General features: G+C 43.1%; 1 protein-coding gene across 1 annotated transcript in view; it reads right to left on the bottom strand.

Moving 5' to 3' along the window:
• Positions 1-13,746, bottom strand: part of KCNH1 (potassium voltage-gated channel subfamily H member 1) — a 455,486-nt gene that overhangs the window by 381,446 nt on the left and 60,294 nt on the right. The window contains exon 6 of the mRNA XM_004699864.3: positions 2,308-2,700. Coding sequence (XP_004699921.2) covers positions 2,308-2,700 — 393 coding nt within the window. The remainder of the gene's footprint in view (positions 1-2,307; positions 2,701-13,746) is intronic.

Raw genomic sequence — 13,746 nt, forward strand, 5'->3', positions numbered from 1 at the left:
TACAAATACGCTTTACACAATTGATGTGTGTATGGATTGGGATAACAGTTGTATGAGCCCCTAATAAAATGTTTAAAAAAAATAAAATTAAAAAAAAACAAAAAAACAGGTCATTGTGGGAGCGAATTGTAACTATAGCCCCCTAATATTTATAATTTAAGATTTTTTTAAAATGGTACTAAGAATGTTGAACCTCAATCCTTTACCAACTAGAAAGTACAGAAAATGTCATTTGCCTCCCATTTTTCAAACTATTTTATGAAGCCAAAAGTCAGTAACATCATGGGGGCTACTCACAATCAACAGCCCCCAAAGTTCCAATGCCACCGACAGGAAGTTTCTGGAAAAGCTCTCCACCTTTCTAATGTACAGGTAAACTTGACACCGTTACATGTGTGTTTGTGGATCTGGCAACTCCTAATAAGAACCTGCAGAAGTTGAAGAACTGTTCTGATTATTCTCCAAAATCTCCGTCTCATTGCCATTAACAGAAAATGGTTTATTTTTAAAATGTAAGCGGTTTCTTAAAGTTAAAGTTAAATTTAATTTCCCATATGTGTCTAAGAGACTCTTTCAGGTTAAGAAAATACATTTAAATTCCCTAAGCCAAAAATAGTCCTATTTTCCACACGAACGTTTTCTAGAAATGGGCTCACAGAGAAAAAGATCATTCCCAACATGTACTAAAATTCACACTTAAGAATCCCAGCATCCACTTCAGGGATGCTCCTGCTCTTGTTTATGATCTGTCTCAACTCATTTAGTCTCACACAAAATCCACATAAGCCACCACCTAGAGAATGAGTCTTTGGGATTTTGAAATGTATTAAAAGCACCACATACTGAGATGCAGGAGTGGGCCAAGTCTCGAGCATCTGAATACCCAAGCTCTCTCCATCAGTTCTACAACTTAGCAGCGTTTTGCAAGAAAAACTGCTCTTCATGAAACAGGTCAGTTCCCCCAGAGAAGGGGCTGGTGTCCTATCCCACAGGTACAGATCTGAAGACAGCAAGGCCACGTATATCACCCGCCTGACATGAGGTCATTGCCAGGAGAGCAGATGGTCCCTTCCAACTAACTCTCTGAGCCCCACGAACCCTTTAGCCCTGAGAATAAGTCTTGCAGCAACTCAGCCACCACACAGCTTCCTGAACTCAGCCACCACACAGCTTCCTGAACTCAGCCACCACACAGCTTCCTGAATTACCCACCCAGGTAATGGCCCAGCCAGACTCTGATGTCTTGAACCCTCTGTAATCCGAGGCAATAAGTGTCCATTGTTGGAAGAAGCTAAAGATTAGCCAAATGAACTGCCTTCTCTTGATCTATCTGGAGTGTCAACCAGGAGTAAGATAAAGAAAGAGTCATTCCCATGGAGCACTTAAACTAGATAAAGATCTGACCATTTTCTTTGCAGTAACTCGACATCCTTGTGTTTTGTGTGGTTTTTTTCCTTTTGAAAATCACTTTAGCAATCCCAGCGATCTCTCCTATTGCACCATGTCCTAGGCACCCATCCAGACTATGGCTGTTTGGACTATTCCGGATCCCAGGCATTTCTCTTCCTTTAATTCCCTACATTGTTCTCAGGATGAACCATCCAATGCTGCCCAACCCAATAATAATCACTCTTCCCAGTAATTGCGATAGGCACCGGGCTACCTCAGCAAATCCAGGCAGAGAAGACAATGGAAAACTGAAAGCCACTGGTCACTTCCAAAAGCTCTTGTGAGCAAAGAAACAGCTCATTCCTTTGTTCCCCAATATGTATATATTTTAATTTTGAAAGAAAATTTGGGGAGAAACGGCATTCCTGTTGCCAAAATTTAGGTAGTCATTAAATAGTTAAAGAGCAGCAGTCCATGACAGAAAAGTTGGCCTAATTAGAGAAATCAATCATTGGTAGGTCTTCACTCAACAATTTTATTCTGAGTGAAAGATTCACCAATACAGTGGCAATGAATGTCTTCTTCTGCAGGCCACTGCTGCTGAGCCGGGCCTTACATCACTGAGACGCATGGTTCTCCTAAACCCTCCCCGATTCACTGGCATGCACTGTCCGAACCTCCAAAGGTTCCACAGGGAGGAAGAACATGCTCCTCCTCCTCTCCACATCACTCATGCACGTTCCCACCCATTTAATCAGTCTCCGGTTGATGACCCACCCACATTTAGTAATGCAACTTTAACGACATAACAACAAGGCTGAGATTTGAGGGATGTACCTGACTCTCTCTCCCCTCCAGTGGTGGTGGAATCTGATCAGCAAAATCAATCTTCCCTGGGTCACCCATATAGGCACTAACCTCATCCACGTTCTCAAAAGCGTTGATGACATCATATGGCAAACAGGACAGAAGGTCAATCACAAACCACGTCTTCAAGTAGTTCATGCGGATGAGTTTGGGGTCAGAAATCACCTCCCCAGCTGGTCCAACAAAGGTGGTATGAAAATTCAGCACAATGTCCACTAAGAAGATGACATCTACAATGCTGTCCACCACCAGCCAGGCCACGTTGTTCTGCCTCGTTTTAAAGGAAACATTGTAAGGGACCAAGATGGCTGTGTAGAAGGTTAAGATTAAGATGATCCAATCCCATGTGGTCTTAAAAACACAGTAATGTAAGATGATGTGAGGAGGAGTCTTTGGTGCCTCTTGCTTGTATTGGGGAAGGATGTCAGAGCCCAGCTGCAGGACCTGCACAGAAAAATATGGTGAAGAGTTAGGATTTAATTACTGACATCTGACCAGTAGCAAATACTCATAAAATCTGTCACCGATAAGCATGCACGCCATTCTGGAGGGATTGTGAAGTCTAAGAAGAAATAGATAATAGAGTAGTACAGAAGTCAACACTGCTGTTAGTTGCCATTACTCTGAATCATGGTGACCTATGTGCAACTGAACAAAACCTTTCCCAGCTCGACACCATCTTCACGATCATTGGCATGTTGCGGCTATGGTGCCAACCCATTACCTCAAGAGTTTCCTTCGTTTTCCAGGCCTCGCTACCAAAGAGGGTCTCTTTTGCTAGAGCTTAGTCTAGCCTGACATCACATCAAAACTAAGTGAGCCACCGTCTCCTGATCCTCTCTAAGGAGCATTCTGGTTGTAAAGTGAATGTTTGTATGACAGAAATATTCATGATGGAACAACAACAATCTATGGTGGCTTACTATGAGTGAAACACTGTACTTAACATTCATATACATCTATTATCTCACTTAATTCCAAGCACAATCTGGTTTCATTGGCCAATTACTCTACGATGTTCTAATTGAGACAATGAGACCCAAGAGAGGTCAGCCAACTGATTCAACCCCTCTATGGACTCTCTGTGCCAGGAACTGCTTTAAGACCTGGGCAATCGGGCAGTAAAGGACACAACAAGATCCCATTCCCACGGAGCACAATCCAGGAGACAGATAATCAAGATAATCTCAAATAGTGATGAGGTCAACGCAAAGGGTGAAACACAGTCAGCTGATAAACTGTGATTTGCATGGGGAGGGAGGGGGGGGGTTGAACTGAAGCCTGAAGGACAAGAGGAACCAGTCTGTGGAAAAAGTATCCTAGGCAGGGAGCCTAACGGAGACCATGGCCCTGGGGTGGAATGAGCTTGATAGTTTCCGCAGGAGGAAGACGGCCAGTGTACAGGAAGCACACTGAGGACTGAGGACGGCTGCCCAGTGAAGTCAAAGAAGAAAGCCAAGGCCAGCCCACACAGGGCCTACTACGCCAAGGGGAGGGGAGGGTTTTATACTCAGTACAACCTGGTGTAACTACAGAATATTATTGAGCAAAGGAATAATGACTGTATGTGTGCTGTTAAAAAATCACTCTAGCTGGTGTGCAGATAATCATCAGGACCAAGGATTCAAAAGAAGAACAAAATTATAACAAAAGATGGGCATGATGAAAAAAAAGCGTCTCCAATGTGGGATATGTTTCTTGTATCAACACTGGCTGTGTTGATAGCCAGGAAGGGAGGAGAGCAATTAGAGGCACTCGCTACTGTGTTTCAGGAGTCCACCATGGTGGTTGGCCCAGAACAGGCACTGGAGGACCTTTTTAAATGAAAGACTGAAAGCCAAGGTCATACAGGTAGCAAGCGTTAGAATTAGGATCCCAAATTTGATCTAGAGAATTCAAAATGCATGCGATTCTTCATTAAGACTGAATTCCCCGTGGTCATTTAGACAGTTCAGGAGGCACACTCAGTCCAGGAATACGTCTAGAGAAGCTCGGCTACAAGACAGAACCACGCAACTTGTTTGAAGAACAAACTTAGGTGTTAATCTAATAAAGCGTGTACAAGACTTTTATGTTAAAAACAACCAAATGCTGATGAAAGAAAATATTTTTTAAATGGAATGACAAACCAATGCCTGTAAATCATAAGACTTAATATATCAAAGATGTCCACTGTCTCCAAATTAATATAAAGGTTTAGTGCAATTCCTATTAAAACCCCAGCAAGGCTTTTTGTACATTCACAGTATTAGTCTAAAATGTATATGGGGAAAAGCACTGTAATAGCTAAAACAATTTTTAATAAGAGGGCCACATGGAAAAAGCGGTCTAACTGATTTCAAGGCTTAGTACATATAGCTACCATAATAAAGAGTGTGTGATATTAGAAGAAGGATAGACATATAGATTAATATGGCAATATAAAGAAACAATCACCCAAAGGAACCCCACATGCAAAAGCAATTCAGGGGAGGAAAGATAACTTTTCAACAATTGGCATTAGAGAGCAGATATCTATAAGTAACACACAATCTATGAGTAACACAATCTATAAATTGTACACAATCTATAAGTAACACACAATCTATGAGTAACCCACAATCGATGAGTAACCCACAATCTATGAGTAACCCACACTCTATATGTTGCACGCAACAGCAACATCTCAACTCGATTTCACCCCATGAGCAAAGCTAACGAAAGGGAATCGCAGCTTCAGGGAAAACATAAAGCTTCTCGAGAGGAAGCATGGAAGAAAATCTTCGGGATCCAGATCTACACAGAATGCTCTCAGAGTTGACACCAGAGTATCATCTGTAAAAGGAAAAATGAGCTTTCTCTTCTCAGCAAAAAGCTCTGTTAAGAAGATAAAAGGCACACTGTGACTGGAAGAAAATATTCTGACCAGAGGATATCGATGCTGAAGCATATAAAGAGCTCTCAAAACTCAACCGCTTAAAAAAATAAGAATCCACTCACCATTTTGTTCAAAGATTCTATAGAAGAATCCTGACCAAAAGAGCATATGTAGAACAGAATTTCAAATTCCCAAATCCAGAGAATCTAGACCCACTGAGAGTAGAAGAACCCGTGAAACTATTTTCATGAAATAAGCTTTAAACTGTAATCCTTAGACAAAAGGATGGATAGATAGATAGATAGATAGATAGATAGATAGATAGGTAGGTAGGTAGGTAGGTAGGTAGATAGATAGATAGATAGATAGATAGATAGATAGATAGATAGATAGATAGATAGATATCTCCCCGAGTCTTCATTAAAACAAACAATACTTGAGTTACTGGAGAAAACATTCCTTGAATGTTGTATTCTTTTCAAGGACTATTTCTATGGGATTAAATGGACAAGAGGAGCAGATAGAACGGTTGGACAGGGAGCTTGGAGGCAGTGAGTCGATGCGCGCACGAGGAGACACAATTGGGAAGCACAAGACGAGAGTGGTCGCACAACATGAAGGATGTAATCAATGTCAGTGGATTATATGTACTTGAGGAAATTGCTGCACCGGTGTGTGTTCTGCTGAGCATATTTTCAACAGTAAATTAAAACATTTCCTTAAAAATCCTGTTTGAAAATGAGCAGATCTCATGAACAGGCAAAAGAGGAAAGCTAGGAGAAACACGGAGGGATGAGGGAAGTAATTGAGCAAGGAGGGAGGTGGAATGGGGGAATGAAAAAGAACCACATATTTGGATGATTTAACAGGATATTATTGTTGAGTTCATTTCTTGAAAAGGACTATGTAAATATATGTAGTATGTTTCTTTTTAAAAATGCTACTAAATTCCTTATCCTTCAAACTTAAATAGTGGTCTGAGTGGAAAAAGAGAGAGAGAGAGAGAGAAGTAAAATTGAAATGGACTTGGAATCTTCAGTGACAAACAAGTTCATTTCAAACAAACAAAAGGAGGATAGACAAATGATAAATGCACATGAAAAGACGTTCAATACCATTAATTATTAGGAAGACACACACCACAGGAAGGGGTCAATACCAAGTGGAATGACTGAGAGAAAACTGGCGGCAGCACCGTGAGCCTGAGAGGACATGGATAACGGGATCGCTCCTGCAGTGTCCTGAGAATCTAAACTGGCCCAGGCATCTGGAAACGAACAAACAATGTGGCAGTTTCTCAAACAACTAACTGGACACTCAATGGCCGTATGTCACAGCAATTACGCTCTTGGGCGTTTACCAAAGTAACGAGAAGATTGAGGCTCGTGTGAAAACCTGTACATGAATATGTATAGCAACTTTCTCATTATAACCCCAAACCAGAAACAATCCAGATATCTTTCAATGGATAAATGGCTACACAAATTGTCCTATACCCATACCACAGAATAGTATTCAGCAACAAAGAAGACAGACTGTAGATACACACAGCAACGTGGATGAATCACCATCGAGTCTTACTGTTTTTGTTTGTTTGATGGGGGAACAATCCCATAAGGCAGTGGTTCTCAACCTGTGGGTTGTGACCCCTTTGGGGGTCGAACTACACTTTCACAGGGGTCGCCTAAGACCATCAGAAAACACATATTTCCAATGGTCTTAGGAACCAAGACACCGCTCCTCTATCCGTCTCCAGGCAGGTCCGCCCACATGCAGATCCGCCCACATACAAGTACCCAGCAGGAAGACTGTTACCCATGCTACACCATGCTTCAAAACAAAATTTCATTTATTTGTAACTATAAATCAATATTTCACAAAATATAATTACATATTGTTTTGTGATTAATCACTATGCTTTAATTATATTCAATTTGTAACAATGAAAATACATCCTGCATATCAGATATTTACATGATGATTCATAACAGTTGCAAAATGACAGTGATGAAGTAGCAGCGAAAATCATTTTATGGTTGGAGGTCACTACCCCATGAGGAACTGTATTAAAGAGCCGTGGCATTTGGAAGATGGAGAGCCACTGCCATAAGGTAACGTACCGCATATATAATTCTATTTACACAATCTTCGAATGAAACAAATTATAGAAATGTAAAACAGATAGATGGTTTCCAGGGCAGGTGAGGGTGAGAGAAAAGCGGAAGAGCAGGCACCTGCGGCGACGGAGAAGCTACACACCTTGACTGTATCAATGTCAGTGTCCCCGCTGCATTTCACTATAGCTTTGCAGAACGCTACCCTCAGGAGACATTGGATAAAGGGTGCATGGTCTCTCTCTATATTCTTTCCTATAACTGCGTGTGAATCTATAAATAGCTCCAATTTTTTAAAGTCGCATTTTTAAAAATGCCCCTTGAGCGTGGCTGTTTTATGAGCCTCTCTGAGAATATAGTCCTGGACAGCCAGCTGGGAAGGCGAAAAGCAAGAGGAAAGGCTGATAGATTATTGAGGGGGTTATTTGTATTGCTTGTAAGATACAGCCTGAATGGCAAGAACTCAAAAAAAAAAAAAATCAACAAATCAAGAGGCACCTGTGGCTGCAAGCCAAATTCTCCCAGAGCGCCCTGGTTCCTGGGGAGACACCCTTGCAGGCAATGCCCTTTCAGAGAAAAATGACCATTCCAGTCACAGTTTGCTAAAAAATCTAGCATTTTTTGTAAATGTGCTTCCCCATTCTGCTGCCTTACCTGAGTCAATCGAATCTTCATACATTAGCCAAATGCCAGGCTGACCAGAGACTCAAAGGCTGTTCTTACAAAGTATGCCCGCCCCATCGGGTGGAGAGAACCACTAGGCCCTGGAAGTGGGGGCATGGGGACCCCTCTCTCTTTCGACCTCTAGCGTGGGGCCTTTTCCATTTGAACTATCCTGGACATCTACTTCATGAAGATAGAGTTTGATGCCCAGACATCTGCGTCACAAAAAGGTGGCACCCTCTCTTCCCCAGTCTTTATGCTAAAGGCTACAAAAGATTCACGTAAGGCAAACTTTTACCATCTGATTTAAGACCTCATACATTTCACTTTTATCTGAACTTGTGAGCAGTTATAGCAACATGAGAGAGAAAAAAAGAAGCTGATCTATATTAGGTGCTCAGTAACATTTCAAAATAACATTGCAGACAAATTCAACATCACCAGACATACCGCTGGAGAAAGCTCTTGGAGAAAAATAGGATATAGCTAGTCCTCTCTTCTCTCTTCTGTGATCATTGGTACATGGACCTGTGCTTCTGGTTTCTTCCGTTGGATTCATGTTCTTATAAAGGAGTTTCAAAGGGCAGAAAACTGGCTGCAGTCTCCTCATTACGCTTCCTACAGCTCGAATCAGTCCTGTCCCCCTTCAGCTGGGAGCTCTATCTCCTAGCGTGACTGGGCAGTTCATGTGCTCTCTCGTGCTCTGCCTGCCATATCCAGCTGTGGCCTGAGCTCCCAGGATGTGCTCGTTACTGACGGGGCCAGGAATGCTCATCTGGAAGATGGAAAGGAACCTAGAGTTTGCCCTCGGATCTAGGGCCGTCTGGCCCAGGCCCGAGAAGAACACCGGGAAAACCAGGCTGATAGACAGCATTTTCTAGCACTTTTACTTCCAGAGCCCTCGATTATGTTTTTTGAATCTTCATAATCACCCTGTCAGGGGGTCCCACAGATGGGAAAACGGTGGCTCAAAGAGGCGAAGTGACTCACCCTGCGTCACAGGAAGGGCGAGGAAGCAGAGGAGCTGAGAGCAGAAGGCAGTCTCCCAGACCTGCGGCTTTTCACAAATGCATTTGTAAGGCCTGGAATACCTCTCACAGCGCAAGGCCATACAGCCTCAAATCTCGCTGCCGCCTCAGGAGAGCGGAAGGCTGACATTTGCTTATTCCAGAGACTGAGAAAACATGCCCACAGGGTGAATGATTTGTTTAGAGTTGTATGGCTCATGACACAACCTTAAGCCCAAATCCAGTTCCCTCGCCTGACGGGTGTTGTTACTGCTGTTCAGTGCCGTCGAGTCAGCTCTGGCCTACCTCGAATTCACGCACAACAGAATGAAACCCTGCCCAGTCCTGTGCCACCCTCACAAGTGTTCCTGTGCTGGAGCTCATTGTTGCCGCCACTGTGTCAACCCATCTCCTTGAGGGCCTGCCACCTTTTTCCACTGCCCCTCTCCTTTACCACGCGTGGTGCCCTTCTCCAGGGACTGATCGCTCTTGACAACACATCCAGAGTATTATATGACAAAGTCTGGTCCTCCTTGCCTCTAAGGAGCGTGTGGCTGTACTTTTTCCAAGATAGATTTGTTTGTCCTTTGAGGACTCTTCTTCAGCAGCACCACAATTCAAATGTTTCGATTCTTCTTGGGTCTTCCTTATTCAGCGCCCAACTTTCACATGCATTGAAAATACCCTGGCTTGGGGCAGGTGCATTTTAGTCCTCAAAGTAGCATCTTTGCTTTGCAATACTCTGAAGCGGTCTTGTGCGGCAGATTTACCCAGTACAATGACTGCGCCAGTCGATCTCTTGACGGCTGCCTGCAATGATTATGGATCCAAGCAAGCAAACTCTCTGACAACTTCAATCTTTGCTCCATTTATTATGATGTTACTTATTGGTCAAGTTGTGAGGATTTTGGTCTTCTTTACCTTAAGTTGTAATTCACACTGAAAGGTTAAAATCCTTGATCTTTATCAGCAAGTGCTTCAATTTTTCCTCACTTTCAGCAAGCAAGGTTATGTCATCTACATATCGCAGGTTATTAATAAGCCTTCCTCCAATCCTGCTGCAGAATTCTTCTTCATATAATCCAGCTTCCCTAATTATTTGCTCAAGTGCCTGGTACACTACTGTTTTTCTCTAGGACCACAGAGTGATGCCAACATGATATCCTGCCGTCTTAGGAGAGCAGCTTCTAGTGGAAGGTACAAACTCCAACTGAGGATTTTCTCCGAGGCTCCCAAACTAATATTGAAGCAGTGACAATATGTCAAAGCCTGCCTCTCCTCAGTATAACTTCTCTAGTCCCCCAACCACACCTACTTGATTAAAAGGCAGGACCGAAGTATATTTGCCTAAAACTCTCCTCTATCACATGAGTGCCACCATACAAAATGTTTTTTGCTGGAACTGATTAAGAGATCATGGCCAATAAACCTTAACAAATAGATAGAGACAGCAGAGTATAGCAATCAATTTTATGGAAAAGAAATAAGACAGAAAGTAGTAAATAAGTAATATAGACCGACTTCAATTTTTGCCCTCCTAAATTCACATACCAAATAGCAACTTGTATTAAAGCGTGTCCCTTCCAAGATCAAAAAGCTCCAACTCTTTATATTGAACTTCAAAAAAGATCTATATTCTCACTGTGACTTAGCACTGCTGCTGTTGATGTTAGGTGCCCTCGAGTGGGCTCCAACTCACAGCATCCCTATGTCACACAGAAGGAAACACTGCGGGTTCTGAACCACCCTCACAATTGTTCATCGATGCAGCCGCTGGGTCAATTCATCTTGTTGAGGGCCTTCTTCATTTTCACTACCTTGCTACTTTACCAAGCATGATATCCTTCTCTGGGGGCTGATCGCGCCTGACAACATGTTCAAAGAACATGAGACGACATCTAGCCATCCTGGCCTCTGGAAACCATTCGGGCTGGACTTCTTCCAAGACAGACTGGTTTGGTTTTGGCAGTCCATGCTGCTGCAACATTCTTCCCCAGCACCACAGTTGGGATGTACTGATTCTTCTTTGGTCTTCCTTAGTCGATGTCTAACTTGCACATGCAGAGGAGGGGAATGAAACTACCATGGTTTGGGTCAGGCACACCTTAGTCCTCAAGGTAACATCGGGATAAATGAAGAAAAGACTGAAGTTGTCCAGGGTTTTGTCTTGCTTAGCTCCACCACCAATGCTCGTGGACACAGCAGTCAAGCGATCAAGCGATGCATTCATTGCCCTGGGTAAACCTGCTGCACAAGTGACCTGCTTGCTCTTGTTTATCATTACAACCTCATCTAAACCCTTCAGCCCCTCACGGAGCACACTATTCCACACCCGCTTTCATGGAGTTCTGCAACACAACAGAACTCTTTTCTCACATTGGAGAGCAGAAAACTCCTTCCATACCTCCCTCCCTCCTTATGAAGGTGTTCTTCTCTGCCTTCCAGTCTCAGCATGGATGCCGTCTCCTCACAGAGACCCTCCTGATCAGGGCTAGATTCTTCACCACCTCCCTTCCTTCTATGATCTTCTACCATTTTCACCAGGTTGGTTCTTTTCGTAGCAGTCACCAGGAAGTGTAATAATACATGTTCTTGCTGAGTTGTTTAGCGATGTCTCTCCCAGTTGACTGTAAGCTCCATAAGGGTAGGGCATGTATGTCTGTTCTTTCCACTAAATATGCTCAGCCCTTAGCACAGTACCCAACACATAGCAAATCACGAATATTATATGAGACCACTGCTATAAAGAGAAAAAAAAGACAAGAAAAACAAGGTGAAGACTTTCAGACCAAAGTAAAGAGCCTTTGGAGTTAGGTGAAGCAGGTAGGGTAAGCGGGGGGACAATAGATCCGTGGGTTAAAAGGTGGGTGGGGTGTTGACTTGGGTGCAGTGGAAGTTGGTGATCCACAGGAGGGAGAAGGGAAATAAAGGAGTGGGGGAGGAGTGAACTGATGAAGAGTTGGTTAGTGGTGTAGACTGTGGGATATTACATTAACGATCTGAAATGTAAACCTCCACCTGAGTTAATTGAAAAAGAAGAAGAGGAAAATCCACTTGGATAAATCAATGAGTGGCTGAACAAATAGAGCTATAGAAAAGCCTAGAAGAGCAGGTCAAGATCGAGAATGTTTTGAGAATATTATGACAGCCATGCTATAGACTAAAGCTTCTCAAACGGTGGGTCTTCCTCCCCTAGGGGGCAGCGAAACTGAATGGGGAGGGGGTGAGGGTCTGAGGCATTCCTGGCAGTGCTTGCCTGCCTGTGTGGCAAATTTCTTGGACAAAAAGGGGTCACTGGTGGAAAAAGCTTAAGGAGCCACGCAAAAGCAATAATGGTATGTCACAGGGCCCTATCGATATATTGCCATGAAGAACAAAAAGCCTAGGCCAAGGAGCAGCATGAGAAGAGACGGGCCTGTGCATTCGGTTATCCTATCCTGGCTGCATCTTGTCTGCCAGACTAGGAGCTAACCCCCTCTTTGCGTATCTGACCTGATTTAATCCTAAGGACTCTGTGGTGAGCCTCCCTATCTTTGCTTTTAACAAATGCAACAACCATCAGGCTAGGGAACTGAAGAAACTGAGATGTGGAGAAGCAAAGTAGCTGCACCACAAAGACCACAAGGTTTAAAGGCGAAACAGCAGTGTTCAAACCCAGAGCTTTGTTTAATTCCACGTTTGCCCAGCGTCCATACGTTTAACCGCTGTGCTCCTGTGTCAGGTTCTAGGCTGAGCACTTTACATGACCATGCAATTTAACCCTTACAGTGGCCATGGGAGGTACATATTGGTGGCTATTTTAGAGATTAAAACATAGAATTTTAGAGAGCCTAAGTTGCCCCAACCCGCCAAGTTAATTCGGTTATGAATCTAAGATTCCAGCAAGTTTTAGTCCAAAGCCCACACTTCAAACCAACACAGTCCAGGGGGCATGTGGTACCAGCCACAAATGAGTCACCACGTGATTTTAAATATTTTCACAGCCATTTTAACACACATAAATGAAAAGAGGTAAAAGTAACTTTAGTCATGTATCTAGCTCAATGTGTGTAGTTATGTGTTTATTAAATGTGATAGTTAAGGTTTATTGTGCCAACCTGGCCAATGAACACATGTGGGATGTCAAGGCTTTCTACTCTTAGAGAGTTACAATCTCAGGAACTCACAGGGGCAATTCTATCCTGTTCTATAGAGTGGCTATGAGTCAGCTCACCTCAATGGAAGTGAGTTTGGTTTTGGAGTGTGTGTAATTAAAATGATCAATTATGGTTATTGAAATAGTTATTTATGTTATATTCTCAGTTGTACAATAGTCACACACAACCCCTGGTTAAACTACTGGACAGCCCAGTTCTAAATCTTGAAGAAATTTTCTGGCACAGAATCAGAGCTAACTTAAACAAAGGACTATATCGCTCTCAGAAGTATATTTGTCATTCAGGTACACTGGACAACAACAAGTGGATTCATAAAACTGTGAGCCACATGCCAAAGGGATCAGTTATCAGGCATCAAAGAACAAAAAAATGATATTATTGTGTGCTCACCTATCTGATACGATCGCTGAAGACAAATGGGTGCATAAGCAAATGTGGCAAAGAAAGCTGATGGCGCCCGGCTATCAAAAGATATAGCGTCTGGGGTCTTAAAGGATTGAAGGCAAGAAAGCGGCCATCTAGCTCAGAAGCAACAAAGCCCACATGGAAGAAGCACACCAGCCTGTGCAATCACGAGGTATGGAAGGGATCAGGTATCAGGCATCATCAGAACAAAAAATCATATCATTGAGAATGAGGTGTGTGGGGGGGGTGCAGAGTGGAGACCCAAAGACCATTTGTAAGCCACTGGA

The sequence above is a fragment of the Echinops telfairi genome, unplaced genomic scaffold (assembly GCF_000313985.2).
Source record: "Echinops telfairi isolate 266 unplaced genomic scaffold, ASM31398v2 ScPeMD7_7424;HRSCAF=8462, whole genome shotgun sequence".
Classification (NCBI taxonomy): Eukaryota; Metazoa; Chordata; class Mammalia; order Afrosoricida; family Tenrecidae; genus Echinops; species Echinops telfairi.